General features: G+C 36.5%; 1 protein-coding gene across 1 annotated transcript in view; it reads right to left on the bottom strand.

The window, feature by feature from the left end:
• Aff2 (AF4/FMR2 family member 2) overlaps positions 1 to 22,826 on the bottom strand; it is a 482,794-nt gene that overhangs the window by 81,435 nt on the left and 378,533 nt on the right. Inside the window, 1 exon segment of the mRNA XM_038315895.1 lies at positions 11,951 to 11,988. Within this exon segment, the coding sequence (XP_038171823.1) occupies positions 11,951 to 11,988 (38 nt within the window).

Genomic DNA, 22,826 nt, shown 5'->3' with positions numbered 1-22,826 from the left:
CAAAAACACAAACTTTCAAATGTAGCAATTTTGTCTTTATTACCCTTTGACCCTTTTATTCTTTTTTAAAAGAACTATATGTATGTTCAATTTTTCTAGAAGAAAATGTACTTCATGGATTGAATTTCTGAGTGTTTCACATTATGCTCTCACTTGAAAGACAAATTCAGTTTGACATGAAGTTTCATTATGAAGAAACAGTTACATGTAGTGACACTAGTTATTGAAAATTGAAATGAAGTGAGAGAGGAAGCTAACACCAATATGTATGAGAGTTTTCTTTTTTGAAATGACACAAATAACTCAATATATCTAATCATCTCTGCTATAGCCACTGGGGACTGAGCTGTAGTGATATTGCATGAGATAGCTTCTTGATTGCTTGCAGCCCAATTATTAAGCCATATGTCACTTATAACCGTAGGTAAAAACCTTTGTGCAACTGCTGGATCTTGGGGGTTGTTTTGACTCTCTCTCTCTCTCTCTCTCTCTCTCTCTCTCTCTCTCTCTCTCTCTCTCTCTCTCTCTCTCTCTCTTTCTCTCTGTTGCTTAAAGTCAATAATGTTAGTAATCTAGAAGTTCATAATGTACGAGTACATGCCAGTCACTATAGATTGGCAGTTTGGCATTTACATCAACAGCTGAACGAACTACTACAAACCTAGCAATAGGCATCATCTCTGAACATATTTTCTTAGGTTCTGAATGTCATAAGCAGAGAGTAGTTTTTTTTAAAAAAAAAAAAACAGGAATTCAATAGGGTATTTTTATCCTCTTATTGCACCATTTGTATGAGAAGCTCAAGGACTAGATTCAATTTAGGTTTTTATGGGTTCTGTAGTGTTTTTCTCTCTTATCCACAAAACTATGGCTTCTAGTTTCCTTGGCAGATAATTCTTCCAAGTTTGTAAAATGAATCATCTTTTGACTACCCATTCTTCAGCTACTAGAGCTAATGTCACCCAAAGATTATCAACCCCCCCCCCCCCGACATGAAGCTTCTTTATCACTTCTCTCCTTCCCGTCTTGCCTCCCCTTGAAGAGGCTCAATATATTCCATTTAGGTAGTCTATGTTTATACCTGGATTTTTACAGGTGGAGTACACTTTTTAATTTTGGCCTCTTGATGAGATGTGATACATAGTGTTACTCTGGATTCCTTTTATAATAAAAGCTCCTATATAAGCTGGGCTTTGTGGCACTGGCATTTAGGTGACTGAGTCTGGAAAGTCAAAATGTTTATATGGTTTAGGCTGTACACAAAGACTGGTCTAAAGAAGAAAACCAACATAAAACAAATCCCAGTTGGCAGACAATGATTGATGGGTGAACCCTGCCTACGTTATAGTGAGGTCTTCATCACTAGATATGACCATCCATCCTATCCTCTCTTGACCTGTTACCAAAATGTCCTCCTGTCATTTGAGATCATTTAGAGTAGTAGGTCATTATGCAAAAATGTAGTTTTATGCTAAGCATTTGGAGTAAAAGTTACAGTGAACCCTATCATTATAATAAAATATTTAATGCTCATGATTAGAGTTACACTTTGAGTTGTTTGGAGGACTTATTGTTTAGTAGTTCAACAATCAAAGTAAATTTCCCTGATGTGACTAGTTTTTAACACATTACTTGAAGAAATACTATTGAACGAGCTGCCTGAATGAATAGGAAGATTGGGAACCCAAATCTTGGTAATAGCTTGGGTAATATGTTACTGACACCAGAAATGAGTTCATCCTCATACAAAGTTTTCTCTGGACTTATGTTCCTCACCCAGAGGTGATTTTTAAATAAAATCAACTTTCATTATTTCAAGCATAAGGGCAATCCTTGAGGGAAGAAATCAGGTACTCCAACTCTAAAATTCTGCATGAAGCAAACTTTACTTTGTAGGTTTATTTTCTAAAATATAGTCTTGCTTTTTAGTATCCTTTGTATACCTTAGTGTTAAGTGCAGACATTTTACTCCATCATTGACATATGACTAAAGCTTTGGATTGCTTACATATTTATGGAAAATTAAAGAAATCTTCTTTAGTTGTATAATTCTACAGTGTTATTTCTTAAACCCATGCAACGAAATACATCTATGACTTGATGTGTCAAGTCGGGATTAATAGCAACTCCAATTGCACTAGTTACTTGGTGTCATATAACTTCTGTGATTATTAGCCAAAGAAAAACATTAAATGTCTCTTCCCACTGTGATAGTAAGCTAAGATAGGACAAAAATAGGGAAGAACAAATATCTCTCATGCTTCTCAACTCTCAGAAAGAAGGCATGAGTGTTTCTGTGTTGAACTTGGCTGTTTTATGTTTTATGTTCTGTTTATTTCTGAACATAAAGATGACCTTTTAAAAATAGTATATATCATGTATCCTCTATATCTTCATTATTTCCCTTTTGTTTTCTTACCCTGTGTGACAAAAATTTACCTTGGCTTTCTTGGAAATGCCTAATGATATAAAAAAAACTGAAATTGCCCATGTGGAACCTCCACCCTCCACAGTGAGAAAGTGGGGACAGAGCAAAAGGATCACTTAAAAATGCTTACAGAAGTAATGAAAAGTACTTACTTGTACAGCACTTGAAGTTTTGTGAAAGGAGAGTTTAACAGTTTAAATTAAGGATGTCTCCTATAGACATACATACTTGAACTCTGAGTCCCTAGTAGGTATTGCTGTTTGGGAAGTTTTTGAAACTTTTAGGACAGGAGCCTTGTTGGAGGAAGCATGTCACTGTTGACAGGCTTTAAGAGTGCATGCCTTGCTCCACTTCACTGTCATTTTCTGCCTCTGCTTCTTACTCCTGTTAGAATGGAATTCCTATGGACATATCTTCCTCTGGGACTTTAACACAAGAAATTCTGAAGTTTCTTTAGGTTGTGATATTTTCAAAACAACTAGTTATCTAGCACCATTTATGTTGGAGGGACTATTTTAACAATGCCCTTGCTCAAGCTCAATGCCCTCAGAAAATTCCCTTTTCAGGTATTCTTTCTGACAGCAGGAGAGCATCACTCTTATTTTGAACTAATAACCACATTATTACTCTGATCAAACGTTTCAATGTCCATTGTTCTGATTCGTCATCTTGGACAGTTTTCAAATGTTGAAGCCACATTCTAAATCTATCACCTATCGTCAAAGACCAGGAGAAAATTATCAGACACAGTTGATTGTACTTTCCATGGGGCTCCATCAGCAGGATCTGTACCAGAACAATATCACTGCAGGGAGGGCACAGTTACTCTCTTCTCTGTCGCTGCAGAGCAGCTCTCATTTGGGGGTTAATTGAAAACAGATACCATGGTATATTTATAACACTATATGAGCAGATTGTTCTACAGTGCTTAAAAGTGATAGTTCCGTTCCCTTTTAAAATGTCTACAAACTTGTTCTAATCAAATTAAATCCCTTCTAGAAAATAGGTAGGTTTTAAACTGTATATGATTATATTGTGTGTGTGAAGTACATATACATATACCTAAAGCAGGTACATTACAAGTCTGATTTGCTAATCAACTGCCCTTGCATCATTGTTTAAGTACCACATGTTAATCAACTGCATGACTGGAACTCTACAACACTGTGTAAATTCAATTTTAACCTAATTCAAGTTGGAAGTAACAAACATCTTAAGGTAGTAGAGAAGAGATGCACTATCCACAGGTTTCCAGGAACTCATGCTGTAGTGCATGATACTGCAAAAACAGAAATGGTATGAATGAATTCCATGACTGCCATAAATGTCATAGTACTTTCATGTAGAGTATTGTCACATGCATTATGAACCTGCTTAAAGATAAGCGAAGAAACCCACTAAAATTTTCTGAAATATTCTTCAAAGTATGCAGAATCTACTTGTAAGAACATGATACAGAGAAGAAGCAAAAATACTTAAAATTTTGGTAAGGATGAGAACTGAGAGAAAGGTTTCAAAGGGCTGGGGAGAAGACTTATTTTCTGCATAAATGTGAGGACTGGAGTTTGAATCCCCTTCACCAGCATGGCAGCCAGGTAGGCATGGCAGCTTGCTTATATTCCCAGGGCTTAGGAGGTGGGGACAGAGGGTCCGATGCCAAGCTGGTTTGTTAGAAAAGTCAAATCAGCAAGCTTTGAGATCAAGTGGAAACGCTGGCACAAATTTAAAAAGTGATTGAAGAAGATACATAATGTCAACTTCTGGCCTCCACAGGCCCCTGCACACATTTACACATACACCTACACACATACTCTCACTCATACACATGTGAACTTACATCACATAAGCATGCATAATACATACACACACAACACACACAGATAGATACATACAAAAAAACCCTGAAATTTTCTTTTAGTCATGGTTGTCTCTTCCTTTCTCATGCTCAGCAAAATTCTCTCATATTTGTCGTCATCCATATAAACATATTATATGTAAACATTGAATTGTAATGACATGCAGTATGCCACAGTTATAAATTCTTCAAACAAAATGCTTTCCTGTGAAAGAATTATTTACTTTTTTACTCCAAATGTTGGGCTTGTAAATAAGTGTTATTAGCTTAGGTCAGAATTTTAAGAAAAAAACTTATTTGTATCCTATTTTAGTTTCTAGCTAAAATGAGTCATGTTTTTAGTTCTTAGTCCTGCAAAGAGTAAGCAACTACATAAGAACTTACTACTTCAGTATTTTAACTTTATGCACACTTTGTGGTTGTTGGATGACTGATTTACTGTTTGGAGCTTATACATAGCTATCATTATCATAGAGACATGCATCATTTCCATAGGAATAAAATAGCCCTACTATGCTTATGGGTTTTTTCTGATGAAAATATACTCCAAAGAAAAATTATGTCTATGAAAAAATATTTTCAAAACCTGAAATATCAGTGTTATATGTCATGACTTATACCATATTTGAGTAATATGGAAGGAAATGTATGGAGAGATATCAAGAGATTAAATGTTAGAAAAATTCAAGACTACATCAAGCTGCAAGGGATCAGCTTGATGCTTGGGAAACTCCTACATAAGCTGACATTTACCCAAAAGTCTGCAGAGGATTAGTCAGATAAAATCAGACTTGATGTCTATTTCTTTGGAAGCCATTTAAAAGGGGTACATTATAACTCCTCCTTAACTCTAACCTATATCTTTGTACAATAAATTAATTTTCTTCAGATCTTAGTTCTCCACATTTCACTGTTCTTCACTTAAACATCAAAAGTAGGGTGCACATTTTGGGGTTCCAGTACCTTGGCACTTGCACCTACTCTTATATTTTCTTTCCTCTAACTCACAAATGGTGTTTTCTTCTTCAGCTGTAGAAAATGGCCTTTCTCATAAGCAGCCTCTGAGTACCAGACGTTGCTTGCAGCACAGCACCTGCTTTCTTCCTTTAGTGCTTTTTGAAAGCCTTATTCGGCGCTCTTGAATGGCTTGTACTCCCACAGTTTATCAGGGGATTCCTGCTGTGACACGGAGAGCTGCTTCCAAGCACTTTCTCAGTCCTTCATCTGTATCCCCACAGGATGCTGCATGAACTTCAATCACAAACCCAACGTGTTTACATTTCAATGGAATGATTTGTGAATTTTCCTACCAGACGGTGAGGATTGACTGGGCCATGATCTCCTCTGACTTATCCCTCTAGAAACTGAGTTAGGCATATGATAGCTACATAATTAACATTTGTTAAAAGAACAAAGGTATGTGGCTTGCCTGAGTTTTTAACCGATCAGCTATATGACTCTGGATTTTTGACAGTTTTCTCAATGGTTACTGAACAGAATCTGGAGAGACAGTTCTGCAGTTATGAGTGTGGAGTTCAGATCCCAGCACTCATGTAACAAGCCAGACATCCCATATGTGTCTGTAACAACAGCTACATGAGAACCAATGCCCTTTTCCTTTGTCTGCTTTCATAGGCACACACGCATGAACATATGATCATGCAGGAACACACAAATAAATAAAATACATTTTAAAGGAGAAGATGGCAAAATGGCAACATTAAAGTATAATTCTCAGTGTAACTGATGCACACCCAAACTAGAACTGACTTATGTGAATAACAGTACACGGAACTGTTGATTTCTGTCTGTACAGAAAAGACTAACAAGTATGGCAATAAACTAGTATATGAATCAGGATTTATTATAACCAAGGAAAAACCTAAATAAACCTTTTAGCTGTGCTTGCCTTTTGTTGACTTTATTAGTGTACTGCTAGTAGTACTGTAGATAACACCTCTGCTGTATGGGCCTGGTGATAACAATTGCCTAGGTTACTTTTTATTTATTTATTTATTTACTTATTTATTTATTTTTTGGTTTTTCGAGACAGGGTTTCTCTGTGGCTTTGGAACCTGTCCTGGAACTAGCTCTTGTAGACCAGGCTGGTCTCGAACTCACAGAGATCCGCCTGCCTCTGCCTCCCGAGTGCTGGGATTAAAGGCGTGCGCCACCACCGCCCGGCCTAGGTTACTTTTTAAAGGCTTCAAGGCCACTCTTTTGAAAGCGCCAACTCTTTATTTTGTGCTTCAGATGCCCAGTAGTGACTAACACAGGCTGAAACAGCTTAACATCTAAGATATCATATCATATCATATCATATCATATCATATCATATCATATCATGTCTCCTTTGCTACCTTAACCTTTTTTTGGGATCAGATACTGTCTGCCTAACTCTACACATAAACATATTTACATTAATTTCTTCAAAATTTCTCTAATCTCTTCCCTTTCCTTTCAAGGTTAAAGATATCAAGATAATAGTAACTAAGATATTTTTTTACGATTTACAATGGTAAAATGATAAGCAGATTGATAACCATCAAGTTTTACCAGATTATCAGAGGTTTTCAGTAATCATTTCTGTGGCTTTCAGTTATCTCCTCTGAGATTTTACAATTTTACTCAAATTATTGGAGGGAGGGGTTCCTGGAAACTTGATCAACTTTTCCGAACTGTGAGGAAAAGTTCTGAAATCCTTTGCATCCAATTGTAGCTATCCATACAGCATAAAGACCATTTATTTTATATAGTTGTTTAGAGAAGTAATTTTTGCTGTTTTATCATTAATTGACTTTCACCAGAGCTGATTGGAGACGAACTAGAGATTTATGAAGATCAATGCTGTGTGGGTTTCACTGTTAATGTATGAGTGGACAGGGTACGCAGCCTGCCTCCTTGCTGTGGCACATTGGAGATTGCAGGTAATTGCCTATGCCATCCAGAGGGAATGACACTTAGGTGTTCCTTATTCTCAATGGGGGATGTGCCAGGGGATGTTTGCAATTCAGGGAATTATTTAGAATGTGACTGTAAAAGAAATACAGAAGATATTTTATGGTTTCATGATCACGGTTTTCTTTACTTTCCACAGGACCTTTGAAGATAGTTTGCTTACTTCAGGAATTCTCACTAGAGACTAGATAAGATTTATTTGAGCACTGGATTTTTCAAACTACCTATAGAGACAAGGCTTCTGAAATACAAACTTAATTTTCCCATTCAATATCCCATGATATATTATCCCAAGTAAGTATGTTCTTTGGCCAAACACATTTTGGAAACTCTTTGTAAAACAAATCTCAAGAGAACTGTGTATAGGACTTCTCTGATCATAAATTATGTGAATATACACAGTAATGCCCAACTATGTGCTAAACCTCCATAGTGCTGTGATCTTTTTGTTCTAAAGAAGACAAGCCCACAAGATTTATGTTTGTCAGAACCCAGTTGATAACCCATTGTCTGATCATTATGCATGAGACTGATGAATTGACTCACATTCTTCATATCTGTGATATGCATATATGCAAGAGCATTCAAAGTGAATCTCTGAAAACTTACATAAGGGATCATTTGAGAGTATCAGCCCAACATACTTAGAGCCACACTTATCTCCAACAGAATAGATAGACCTCTTTAAACATATAATTATATGGGTTCTTGTTCGTCAATTCTCAAATATAGAATGTAAAAATGATGAATGGGAAATATACTCATGTGTGTGCACACAAACCAAATAGACCTCTTTAAAAGTATAATTATATGCGTTCTTGTTTTCCAATTCTCAAATGTAAAATTTAGAAATGATGGATGAGGATGTGAGTCTCTCTCTCTCTCTTTCTGTGTTTGTGTGTGTGTATGTTTAATAACAGTTGATAAACATACACACACACACATATATATATATATACATATATATGTATATATATAATGATTTTAGCATGCACATGGTACTTCAAACTGTGTTAAAATGATCTAGAATGAGCATACTTTTGAAACAAGGTTTTAAGCTTTTGTTTTCATTAAAATATGAAGTACCATATGAATAACCTTGCTGAGATTTGGAACAAGGAAGGACAAGTTCAGTTTTATATGTTAAGCTAATGTCAGCCCCAGGACTTGAACCCAAAGGTCAGTGTCTAAATGACTTAAGTACTAATTGATGGTTCATGTTCATCACAAGATAAGAGCTCTTCAATGCTGTTTGTCTCTACTATGGTAATTTCTCTCACTTCAGTTTTCAAATCTGCCCTTCACTGTCGACATTTCACCAGGCAGTGAAACTCTTTCTGCCCCCTGCCACACCTCAGGCCAGTATCTTAAATCAGTAGTATTTACACTCTTGATGCAAATGTTTCTACTTCACCCTTTCCACCCCTGACTCCAACAATACTAGATCTCCTGAGAGCTTTTTTCTTGATTTATCACTTCCTGCACATCAGAGATGTCCATCACATACACACTCTCTCTTCTATTTAGTTCTTTACAATAGGAATTTTATCACTGGTACTGGAGGCTCTGCTCCTCAAGGGTAAGCATGGTGTCAGATTTTCTTTTAGATCTCAGCATCTGCCACATTTCTTGAAATTCTGTAGGTCTTAAAGAAAAATATCCATTGTAGGAATTAATGAGTATTATGCAAACAATGATCAGGAAAATCTTCCTGGCCACTTGCCATTTTCAATAATGAAGCCACCATATCTACAAGACATATCAGTTCCCAAATAAAACTGTAATTTCATCATCCCAGTTGATTCTGACTATGATTTGTGAAAGACAGCCACCATGCTCTGCAATGTTGCTAAAGTGTAAATGCAGGAGAGAATTTTATGTTTGCCTTTCTCTTTTTATCCCTCAACAGATGTCAACCTCAGTTAGAGTTAAGTCTACTTATTAGTGCATGGATTTTAGCCAAAAGCAATTCACATTTCCAGAAGTATACTATCACATATGTCTTAATAACAGAAATGTAGATTTCCTTTTTTTTCAAAAATGTATGTGATAGGTCACATATGGTAGGAGAAATCTGTACTTCTCTCAGTCGTTGTTACGATGACAACCTTGGAGATGATTGCTACAGCACTTTAATATACAAGTGAAAGGCTCTTCCCTAGCACATTCCAGAGCTCTGATTTTACTGAACCTATCATGTTTTGTTGCCACTGTACTTCCATTATACAGAGAAATCACCCAGGCATCTCTTGCCATGATTGTTGATCTTAGGAACGGTCAATGGAGTCTTACCCTAGAAGTAATATTTAACAGTCAAGTTAAGGTTGTTAATATATATGGGGATATTATGTTTACATTCCTTAGACATGTATATATTTATCCCCTTTTATATAGGATATCTACTAATATGTACCATAGTGATGAAAGGAGCTTACACCCAGGAAAGTGTTGAAACTAAATTGAATGAGTGGCTGAGAAATGTAAAGAGGATATTGAGCAAAGTTAGTGGACCTAGTCAATAATTTATTACCACCCTAGCAATTGTTCATGTAGCCTTAACTAGATCTAAAGATAACAATTTCAGAAAACCTATATGATCTTTGAAATTTGAAAGAGTTGCAGTATTTGTAGGTGAATATTCATTGCTTATTAGGTATTATTGGCCTATCATGGATCACCTACTCATTGGATGGTCAAAGACAGTGAGTGAAGAGTAAGTGGCTTTGTTTGTAATAAGAACTAGTTGATATATCAGTCCCAGGAAATCCTGAGCACCTAGTAATGGCTCAGTAAATGTCTACTCCATGTTTTAACATCTTCTGTTCACATTTTCTAACTCCGTTAAACAGTTTAAAGTGTCAACTATTAGGTAGAATATGTATTGTGAATTAATGAAAATCCACAAAAATGTATAATTTCAAGAAGGGTCAAATTGGGCTGGAGAGATGGCTCAGAGGTTAAAAGCACAAGCTATTCTTCCAGAGGTCCTGAGTCAATTCCCAGCAACCACATGGTGGTTTAACAACCATTTAAAATGAGACCTGGAGCCCTCTTCTGGCATGCAGGGGTATATACATGCAAGCCAAACACTGCATATCTAATAAATAAAATAAATCTCAGAAAAAGGGGGGGGGGAATACATCTTTAAAAAGGAAGGGACAATTTTTTGCAATGACAAGACAGAGAACTGGCCTCACTTTCAGTTTATTAGATTAAAATATAATGCAGCCAGCCCCACACAGAGACAATGTGCTGTCCTGTGCATGTAATGATGAAGCTTGGACTAATTTCCTATAGGAATAGTTGAACTTGGGGAGCAAGTTGCCACATTAAGGGCAAGATTTATACTCTCCTATTCTTTGCCCTACCCCTTATGACCTGAAGCACATATGTGTATGCAACCAAACTTGACAGAGAGGTGTAGTCTGACTGTGGGAAAGAACATCACTAATGGACCACCCAGGGATTAAGCCCTGGCCCTGCCCTCATTAGCATCATCCTCTAATCCTCAGAACTGTCCAGACACAGGCTCACAGTGGAAGAGCTGTCAGTGTAAACAGATGGAAAAGAAGCCAGGGTTCAGAGATGAGTCTAACCTCAACCAGACAAGATTAAAACTCAGCAACTAAACTGGCTTCCCCACATCCCAACTGTAGAGGGCCCTACAAGAACTATGGACAGAGAAGATTCTGTTGACTAAAAACATTAAAACATGTAAGCATAGTATACAGTGCCTTTAGAAAATGTATCAGAGTTTAGATTTAATAATATGCTAAATACCAACTTATGTTCTGGAAAAGCTAGTTCTCTCACACTACAGAAACAACTTTCTTATTCCTGACATAGCTGATCCATTCTCCAAGAACTATAAAAAAAATCAATGCACTTCCCATTTCTGTATTTTGTACTAACTATAATGTAAGTTTTCTGGCATAAATTAAGACATACTGTCTAGACATGTGATATTCCAAAACCTATAATAATTGAGTAAACAGAGCAAGTCCTTCCTTGGCCATGTCGCTGATAAAAATGGTATACATCATAACATTGCAATCAGGTGTCACAAACCCAAATGACAAGACAGCCATTCCTTTTCTTTTAAAAATCTCCCTTCTAGAAAAGACAGGATGCCTAATATATCCTATATTTAAAATAACACTGTGTGGCTTGTTTACAATTTTTGTGTCTTACAAAAAATGGCTTAGTAACTGTTCTTTGTTAGCACCCCTCATTCAGTTAAATGTATTTTTATGAGCTTTTCATTAACAGAGTACTGAAGCCTTGATGGCAAGGTGCAAACCTCCCCCACGTGGCTGAAGATCACTTGGCACACGTTCAGACATTTATATCTCTGTCATAGGTTCAGGGTTTGCAATTAAAAATGTAATCTTTTCAGCATGAGAAAAAAACTCAAAGGCTTGAAGTAGTATGCATTGAATATGATTATAATAGTATTTGGCAGCTATTCATGATGGCACATATTAATTTATGTAAACTGTGTAAACTTGGAGCATTTCCTCATCAGGAACGCATGAAAAACTAGAAGCTGGTCGTTGTTCATTGGAGGGTATTTTTTCCCTGTGTTCTGTTTTGTTTTTAAATTGTCATGAATAGAGATAAATGCAAACTGCACGTCTTTTATGACCTCAATTTCCCCCATGCACAGAGTTCATTAAAATTAACAACTTAAACTACTAAAAATAACTTACTTCACAGGATTATTCTTAGGTTTTGCCTTTTCAACAGCCTGCAAATAGAGAGAAAAATGCAATTAGACAATATTAACAGGCATAATCTTTGCAACTAGTAACCAAAACATCAAGCAATAGAAAGTTAGCAAATGCTTTGTAGAAACTTTAGGAAAGAACTGAAACCAGCTCCCATGAATAAGCAGTGACATAGAAACCAATTTTCTTCCCCAGAGAAAGTGTTTACTTGTCCAAGCACAGGCAGGCATTGTTAGAGCACATGGCAAAGTTCAGCAGGAGCCATGAAAGTGGCTCTTGGGTGCACAAGCCGATCATCCCTTCCCTACCATTGAATCTAACTTAACACAATGTGGGCCTGATTGTATTGAAATGACAGCATTGAGAGGGGGCTGCAAAAACATGGTGGCTCCATGGCAGGGGATCATTAATATTAACATTCTTCCCAACACCTAACCACACTTACACCATGAGGAAAAGGACAAAAAGTTACCCCAAATTCCTTTGAGTAACAGACATTACAAAAGCACAAGGAACACCCATATCCTGAGATTAATTTCCTCCCCTGGAACCTTTAGGAAAATACACACCAAATCTCAAAATGAGGACATTTCTGGGCCATGTGGCCTGAGTCACCTTAGACATGGAGACTGGTTCCAGTTTATTGCTGAACCCATTGATCTGTGTACAGTCCGTTTATCATTCATGAAAAGAGCTAGTGATCTTCACAGTGTATTAGAAGAAACAACTCTGATCATCTGTCAACAGCCCTCTTATTTCTGTTTCCCTCTCCACGGGGATTTCATCTTCTTCGATTGTTCTGGAATTAAAATGTTGCTAAGCAACACAGCTGGGGGCGCTGATGGCAGAATGGCTACAGTCTATCAAACTGTTTAAGCACCTGGAGGGCTTGAATGATGTTTTTTTTTTTCAAATATCTGTAGCATAATTATGTAATCAGAAACAAACTTGCACTCTGCTAGATTTTCTCAGGCTATCAGAATAGCATTTAACATGGAGAGCAATGAAGCAGCAGTCTGACCACCTTCAGGTTTGTTCAGACACTTTTAAACAATATCCATTAGGGGACCTTGTTTGTGAATCTTGAAGTGGGCAGAGTCTAAGGGGAGAACAGTGCTGTAAATTAGAATACCGAGGCAATTATTTCCAACAGTGCCGCTCTCACACCGCACTTGACATTGTAGCTAATCATCAGTGAGATTCAATATGTTGAACTCAGCTATGCCAAATCCATGCATTTAATAGCCATATACAGTTCCCAACTTTCAAACATTACTGTTGGAAATCTAAGCTTGTCTTACTTATTAAGTCTCAGGATCTGTCATTAGATAGACATCTGCTAATATTGGACCTTACTTTGCCTTAATAGAGAAAATTCATTTTTCTCACCACCTGTGCCTGAATTTGAATTTTAGCAAGTTCTAGAATAAGAAGACAGTTAGAAAATGAAGGAACAGGTAAAAATGAGGAAACAAGAACTGTGTGTCTGGCTTCTCCTAATCACCTCTCTGTACATCGAGGACTTATGACATCATTCCTATGCAGTCCATGTAGATAAAAGGTGCTAACACTTATTACCATGGATTCTTCCAGATCAGATAGACAAAGGAGGAGAAAGATGCATATCACTGACCTTTCCTATGATACTGACACTTACTTAGTCTCCCTTGGCATGCACAGTCCCCTCTGTTGTAAATTCCCTCCCTACCCTTCCCTTCCCTTCCCTTCCCTTCCCCTCCCCTCCCCTCCCCTCCCCTTCCCCTCCCCTCCCCTCCCCTCCCTTCCCTTCCCCTCCCTTCCCTTCCCCTCCCTTCCCTTCCCCTCCCTGTCCCCTTCCTATGTGCTTTTCCCTCCCCCCTCTCCTGTCCTTGCTTTTTCCCTTCTTTCTCTCTCACTCTCTGTTGTACCTCCCTCCTCCTGCTTTCTCCAGTTTTCCCCTCAGAACTGTCTGGTAAGGAATAAGGTATGGTAGTCAGCTGAAAATGCATCACTGTGGAAATCATATTAATTCATTTTTTTTACAATTAAAATGCAAGCAAGTTTGTTCTAGAAGCTGTAAGTTATCATCATGTAGTAGGCACTGTTCCAGCAGTTTCTCTTGCTTGATGTGATAAAGCGAACATGGCACTGGCAGAAGATGGCAGAAATCAAGCTGACAATGCTAAACTCAGCTTTGATTCAGAGACACAGTTTTTTGAAAATGTCTTCTCTTTCTTGTTTCACAACTGTCAATCATAGCCAGTTTTTTTTTTTTTTTTTTTTTTTTTTTTTTTTTCTGATCAGAAGCCTTATTCTGATACAGGCCAGGTTCTTTGAAATATATGCCATTGTGTATAGCTATTGTAAGACTATAACTTCATTCAAATAATATTTTTTTCCTAGATTGCTTGGCTATCAGTTGGAAATGTCTATTCTTAGAGGTTCTTTTTTCCTTTAGAAATGATCTTACAGTCATTTAAATGTCTCATAGTTATAGGCAAATATACTCATGTCGTCCTTTGTGACCTCGTGGGGGAATTTCTAAACTAAATGGTGACAGGGAACCTATGTCAGATGAGATATGGCTGGCAATTTATATTCTCCACATTTGCTGTAATTCAACTTTGCTTTTTTTAAAAAAAATTATATTTATTATTTATTATGTATACAATATTCTGTCTGTGTGTATGCCTGAAGGCCAGAAGAGGGCACCAGACATCATTACAGATGGTTGTGAGCCACCATGTGGTTGCTGGGAATTGAATTCAGGACCTTTGGAAGAGCAGCCAGTGCTCATAACCTCTGAGCCATCTCTCCAGCCCCCCTACAACTTTGTTATAGGCATGCTATGAGGGATATAAGGAGATGTGGAAGAAAAATTTAAACCCATTTTTTGGATGCAAATTATATGTGCCTTTAAGGCATAAAAGAATTACTCTATAAAATTTACAAGGAGAAATTTTTCTCCTTTGAAATGAGCAAATGTAAGAAGACAATCTCACATTCTAGATACATGGGAAAGGATGAGAGACATGATGCCAAAGGTAAATTAAAAGGAAATGACACAGTGTAACTCACCAAGCATTACATCATAGCTACATTTACGTTTAAAAATATGCATTAAGATAATTCAAATTGATTGGAAAAAAATGAATAGTTGAAAGTTAACAATTATTTTGCTTTAATTTATAATGCCTGTGTGCGTTAAAATACTACATTGTCCTATTTTGCATCATATTTCTGTTGTATGATATATATCTCACCAAGGAGGACATTCTCATGTAAGGAAGAGTACTGAAAGAAAATTTTAAGGATTATTTTCAAGTAAAACATGGTGAAGGTTAGCAAGCTGTACAAAAGTGCTCTTCTTTTGACATTGTCATGTACAAATGAGTTAGGCTTCATTCATAGCCACCTTGAACTACCTGCAGCCAGTGGATCATAGGTTGGACCTACCTGTTAGTACAAGACCAAGGTACTGGAAATGTTAATAAGCTGGGTTCTGGTTCTGGTTTTGCTACTTATGGTACTAGCAAGAGATTAAAACCTCTAAGTCCCATTTTGCTCATTTTGAAAATGAAGACAATCATACCTGCCCTTTATATGTCAGTGGTCATTGTTAGCATTCCACATTGATGGCTATGCTCAGAACTTCGGTATGCTAAGTAAATGCATGCACATCATTTGTGAGTGCTTTACATAAAGGTGTTAGTCTATTGAGTTTCATGGTAAGATTGTTTAAGTATTTACTAAGTAGTGGTCAGGTCACTATACCAAACATATGTAGTTACTGAAATAAGGATAAGAAATACCACTATCCTGCTTTCTCCATATCAAGAATATCTTTGAGGTGAAAATAATACCCCTGTCTAGAAAGCATTATTAACAGAAGAATCTGAAGAACTAAGGAGACATAATGAAGCAGGTGAAGGCTTTCTACCATTTTATAGTTATGAATCTTCTAGGATTCTTGGAGCTTAATGGTAGAACACTCTGGGACCTGGAGGTAGGGGTATGGGTCACAAGTAAGTCTACATACCACTCAAATCTCTCTCTCCTTTCCTTTTCCTTCCTTTCTGCCCCTCCTCTCTCTATGTGAAGCCTAGGATTATCGATTGATCCTTCTTGTTTTTTGACTCTTGCTACAAAGTCCAGTCTAGCATCAAACAAGTGATCTCTCTGCTTCTGCCATCCAAATGCAGCAATCACAGATGTGTGCTGCCATACCCAGCTTGCTGAGCCCTCATTTTCAGGTTATCCATCCTTTAGAAATCCCTCCTTCTGCAACTTACACTATAGGGATGCTCTTAACTTTCTCACTAACGTTCTGTGCCAAGAACATTGACAAAGAACTATATTCCAGGGAGAAGTCACTTCTATTATTCTACAGAGTGTTTATGAGCTGAGTCATATCTCATTACCAGAATTGTACTATCCAAAGTATCCTGCTAAGCAATAAATTGATTTCTTCAGGATGGATGATGTGGACAGGCTCCTACCTGCTAGTTATATTTGCCTTCTTAAAACTAAAAGCTTACTCTTCTTTTTAAATAGAGAATCCAAGTATTGTACTAAAGCTAAAATGGCTCATACTGCATCACAAGAAGCACAAGATGTAGAGTTCTCACCATAGAAAGGAAAAAATGAATTACAGTCAGTGACTACCTACTGAACTCCATCTACTAGAGCATATATAACATTTTGAGGAAGAAAATGCTACATATAAGCAATTTAGAAAATTTGTTAACCATCTTCTCTGTAATGCTTCTTTCCCAATATTCTTTATGGTAATTTTGACTCTGTGGCTCTGATGAATTACTGTTCTTGTCCATTAAACTAGAGAAAACCTAGAGAATTAGGGTAGGGGGATTTTTCAGAAGGAAGGCTTGAATAGTTACATCCAGAGTTAAACATTACCCATCTATGATTTATAGAAAACAAATGTAATGCTATATATTTTCTTTATGTTGGGGTTGTCAAAGAGACCACTCAGATGGCCTGGAGATATTGTACCAGTGGACACATTTTACAAGGATATGTATTCAGGTACTGCTTTTTTCTGTAATAAATAACAATACTGTCATTCAAACCTAAAATATTATTTTATTAGTATTTCTGTGCATAACTTTTACTTTCACACTTATATGCTTTTCTTTCATTCTACACACATGTGTGCTAAGCTGAATCTTTATGCTTCTTGGTATAAAGGAAAAATTTAATCATTCAAATAATGTCAAATAATTGCACATTAGGTAATGCAGCACTAAGACAGAAGATCAATTATTGTATTGATTTTTATTTTTTATTGCCACACATTTCTCTTTTATTTTTAACTATTCACATGGTTGTGCTACATGACACAGCTATGTACCAACCTAATGACATGCACTGGTAAATTTTATTGATTACCTTAATTCATTAAAAAAAACTCCTCTATTGACAAATAGCCTCATCATCAAGGTATTCAAGTGGCTTCAAATCAATGCCTGAAGAACTAGCTAAATCAACTAAAAAGATATATACTGAGAGCACTTGTCCAAATATAATAATGAATTGTTTTTTGTTTTTTCAAAACAGGGTTTCCCTGTGTTGCCTTGGCTGTCCTGGAACTAACTCTGTAGGCAAGGTTGGCCTTGATCTCATAGAGATCCACATGCTTCTTCCTTCCAAGTGGTGAGATGAAAGGCTTTTGTTACCAGTGTGTGGCATAAAAATATATTTCTTAATTACAGTATTTATATGTATTTCACTGGGATGAGTAAAATGAGAAAAAATGTTGTATCCTGGGGACTGAGGTTTCAGCTAGCATAGAGTATACACAAGCAAGAGGAGAGAGTAAGAAAAAATGTCACTCAAGTTGGCTAGAACCTAGATTCCTGGTTCTATGCTGTGGGACAATGATCTTATACTTTGTTAAGATTTGTCACTTGTATTTTAATAAGATTCTGATTGGCCGGTAGCCAGGCAGGAAGTAGAGGCAGGGAGATAAGAACAAGACAGTTCTGGGAAGAGGAAAGATGCAGTTTGCAGTTATTACCCAGATGCAGATGATGCAAGATGAGAATGCCTTGCTGATAAAGGTACCAAGCCATGTAGCTAACATAGACAAGAATTATGGGTTAATTTAAGCTGTAAGAAATAATAAGAAGCTTGAACTAATAGGCCAACCAGTTTATAATTAATGTAGACCTCTGTGTATATCTTTGGGACTGAAAGACTGAGGGACCTGGTGGGACAGAAACCTCGGTCAACAGCTATATTTCTGATTTTACATCCAAGGACTAGGAAGATGCCACTTATCATTTTATTTTTAGTGATACCTGGAAGAGTACACAGAAGTTATACTATACATATAGGAGGCAGGAATAGAATTTTGACAGGAGAGATTAGGGTAAATTTGTTTTTGGTTTAAAGAATCATGACTTGATGTAGGTGTGTCTTCTATCTATCTGTTGATTTCATTGGTTAATAAAGAAACTGCATTGGCCCATTTGATAGGCCGGCCCTTAGGTGGGTAGAGTAGACAGAACAGAATGCTGGGAAGTTAGTCAGACTGCCATGCCTCTCCTCTCTGGGACAGATGTGATGGAGCCAGCCACCAGGTCAGACATGCTGAATCTTTCCCGGTAAGACACCACTTGTGGTGTTACACATATTATTAGATATGGGTTAGTCAAGATGTGAGTAAGAGGCTGAACCTAATGGGCCAGGCAGTGTTTAAATGAATACAGTTTGTGTGTTGTTATTTCGGGTGTAAAGCTAGCCAGGCAGCTGGGAGCCGGGCTGGACGAAAAGCAGGCTTGCCCGCTCGCCTCATCACTACAATGACTTGTATCCAATAGTCAATAAACATTTACCACAGAAATGAATCAAGGACCTTGGCAGTTTGAGAGGCATGGCTATTAAATCTGAGCACGACAGAGTGTCCTGATGGAATACAGGCTCCATACAGGTAGAAATGGAAGACTCTGGTAGGAGAGATTAGTTCTAGCACATGTATATGTGGGTCCTGCCTTTTTACTGTTCCATTGTTTTTTTATTCTTACCCTGCTTTATTCCCTTTGCTAGAGAAATGCTTTGAGATTCCAATTTGATCCCATTATTCCCCTTTTCAAAATCTGGGATGGGCTGTAGCTTAGTACTAAATATAAGCAAATCTATGAGTTCTAATTATAGCTGAAGAGGCAAGCCACTAAAAAACAAAAATATCATGATTCTAGAAACTCATCAACCTCATCTACCCTGATGCTTACTAAGACTCTGACTGAACAGCTGCTACGTGGCAGTTTCCAATGATTTTTATGTATATGATTATTAATGTGACAACCAGTTTTTCTAGTTTCCTGTCCAAAGATGACTGACAATAGGATTCTGAAGTATATGCTTTCCTAAAGGTTTACTCCCATATATTACCTCAGTCCTTTCTAAGGTATATTTGTCAGCTGATGATTTCTTCTAGAGCTTAAGTTTCATCTGATTTTAACTAAGTGGAATATATACTGTTATTGGTGAAGAAGCATATCTCACCCATAAAAGCAACCTTTTGACAGTAATTTTGCTCTATGGATTCACTAGGAAAGAACATCTCAGTATGAGCTAGACATGTTCATTTTCCTATTAGAAGGGCCAATGAAAGTGGTTCTTGGTCACTATTCTGCTGTTTGTGGATTTAAAAACTATAGTTTTCTTTCTCCCAATCAATTTGAGCATTCTTAGTCTCACAATGGCATGTGGTCTTTTCATATAAGACAGTCAATACAATAACAGAAACTCTCACCCTACCACATGTACGAAGAAAAAAATAGGTGATGTATTTTTCATAGACAGCAGATACCCAGTGTTTCTTATTTTCCAAAACGTGTGTCAGTGCACTTGCTGTTGATCAAATAACTTTATCATTAGCACACTAATGTTATCAGTTTTCTGCTGCTTCCCATCATATTATGCTCAGGATGAAGAGAGCACATAAATTTTTAATCCAGATGGTGAATACTGAGAGAATTATACTCAGTTTCCATAGTGGCAAAATGAGGCAACTGAAGTGAAATATATTTTTTTTGTCATTTTCAGCTCCAACATCCTATATTTTAATGTACATATGCATGACTCAAGACTAAATATGAAACTTGTCTACCTCCATTAACAAAATAATAAGGTTGATCATATTTATACATTTTTAGTAAAACAGTCTAAAACTCATTTTAAATATATTTTTGAGATATAGATAGTATGGCTGTATACATTTGGTAAGTGTTGCTTTTTTAAAAAAAATGACCAAGCCACTTGTATTCTGAATGAATAATGTTAGCTTTGTAGCTATCTGGAATTTGTACAACTCTTTTTTATACTTACAGTCCTTATGCTTTATGCTTATTATTATCGCTATATGTAGAAAAGTAAACATGGAAGCCCAGGAATGAGATAAACTCTTTGTTCTTTTCAGGACTTCATCCATGGTGTTTAAAGCTTGTCTAGTGGCTTTTCTAGCACATGGTCAATACTTGGTGAGGATTTAGGGTAAGAGCATGTTTGAAACCTAGACCAAAGCCTCAGTTACTTTTGTTTCAAAGCCAGCATATCAATGTAAACATTTTATACTTTTAATTTGGAAATATTTTTTACCAGCATTTATGAGAGATATTCATATTTCTTATTATAGTCTAGAATTCTGATTAAAATCAAAGCTTGGAAATTTCTCATAAACTCAGGCACACATGCTACATTTTCCAGAGTTTGCTTACTAATGACTGCAAGACAGAACCTCCAGGCTTCACCCATCCATTAAGGCAGAAGTTGGGGAGATAAATGGATTTAAGAAAAGTAACACAATTGAAGAAAACAGGGAGTATGGTAAAAGCAGAGACAGGGACATTGCTCTTTGGCCACTTCTTCTCAGGGTCAATGACAAGAGCAATATGGTCATCCCACTTTCTTCTGACACTTCAATTTAGATGTGCATATAGTGATCTATAGCTTCTCAGACATGGCTGCTGCTTCTACTGCCATAATCTTTACAGGCAAATATGTTCTATTTGCTCTTTGTGGATGGAAGGTCTAAGATCATCTTGTCATATGTGAATGTTATCTATTCAAACATTTAAAAATGCTTATTTTTTCTGTTTGGATCTAAGACAGGCAAGCACTTTATCATTACAAGTGTCTGATTTAACTTCACTAAGAAAAAAGTATCAAGCTTAGCAAAAGAGACATTGGATTTGCAATTAGAATGTCCATAAATGGATAATTTATGAAGTATCACAAACATTAACTATTTCGTAGTCACTACTGACCATGTGACAAACACGGCATGCAAAATCATTGTGCTTCTGTACATCTTTGCATGCTCAAGGCATTCCATTATAGAGAGATTGCAAGCCAAAATATTTGGTACGAAAAGTGGAAAAAGCCGAAATTGCAATGAAAAAATTCAGCACATGGGTTTCTAAATAGTCACAGACTTGCCAGAAGCATATTAAAAATCATATCATACAATCCTTAAGCAGTTTTTTTATTAATCTAGTCTATGCCAATACATCCAAATGGAAAATATAGTCTTGGGAATATGAAGGCTAATGTTATCCTATTAACCTTATATGTTATCCTATTTACTCTCTTGTCTTTAATGAATAAATTAAAATGCCCTCTCTTTTTTCTAATTGCTGGGTGGTCTGAGCATGACAATGTCTGGGTTTTATTCAGTTACCTTCTGTAACCTCAACAGCCCCAACTCAATCATTTTGTGGGGGATTTCAATGAAAGACAATGACAGATAAACTGTTTACATTAAAAAACTCAATTAAAGTTATTTTGAAGCCAGTTTCAACCTAATCCATCTGCTGTTTCTCTAGTTCTGACAGGCTGACCTCTCTTGCTGTGGGTGCAGTATTGATGTCATTACCAAAGAGGCTTTCCCTAGCCTTTCTGCTGATAACAAAGTAAATGGAAATGTGCTAAAACCTTAGGGAGGCAACAGCTTGTTTAGCATGATGAGGGAGAACTGTGACCACAAAACAGAAATGATTACAGCAGGGAAGAGTATCTGTTGTCACAACTAATGTACTCACGACAACATAGCAACTCTAATAGAACCAGCAGATAGCATGAGGAAAATTCATTGCATCGTTTTCACTAGCAATTTTTCTACATAAAAACAGGTTTTCAGTTTAAGTTGGTTAATGTATTTGGGAAGTTTAGTATAGGTACAAGCAGCTAATCCAAAATCTGTCAGAATGCCCAGAATTTCCACAGTTAGGAATTTTGTGTCATCTGAAATTATTAAATAGCAACTTAGCCAGAAGGTAGCCCACCAATAAACAACAAATGGTTCAGATAGAAATCCAAAATTAAGAATCAGGATTGGCAACAAACTTTTTTAGAACAACAAAAAGGTTTAAACCAAAAAAAAAAAAAAAAAAAAAAAAAAAAAAAAAAAAAAAAAAAAAAAAAAGAAGAAAAGGTTTTTCTTTTGTTTAAAACAAAAAGGTTTTTTAGAACAAACTTTCAGAATGAGGTTGTTCTAAATCTACAGAGAAAACATGAATTAAAATAATGAATTAGAGGGCAAGAGCTAAGAAAACATTTTTTCTATAACTAACATGTTTGAGATACAGCTTTGCCATTAGCTTCTATCTGAAAACTACTCACAGTTTCTACCAACATGCTTTGAATTAGGTGCGTGTTTCAGAGGGTGTCAGGCTAATCTTCATGTGGCAAAACAAATTTGGTTACATTTGAACTACTTAGATAATATATCCAGAAACAAGACATTAGAGTTTGCTGCTTTAAAAGAAATTTTAGTTTGGCTATTTTTTTAGAAATTTAAACACATTAATATAAACTTTTTAAAAGATATCGATGTCTTTATCTGAGAAGGCTTTAG

The sequence above is a fragment of the Arvicola amphibius genome, chromosome X (assembly GCF_903992535.2).
Source record: "Arvicola amphibius chromosome X, mArvAmp1.2, whole genome shotgun sequence".
NCBI classification, from domain to species: Eukaryota; Metazoa; Chordata; class Mammalia; order Rodentia; family Cricetidae; genus Arvicola; species Arvicola amphibius.
The sequence above is the reverse complement of the archived record's forward strand: the minus strand, read 5'-3'. Positions and strand labels throughout refer to the sequence as shown.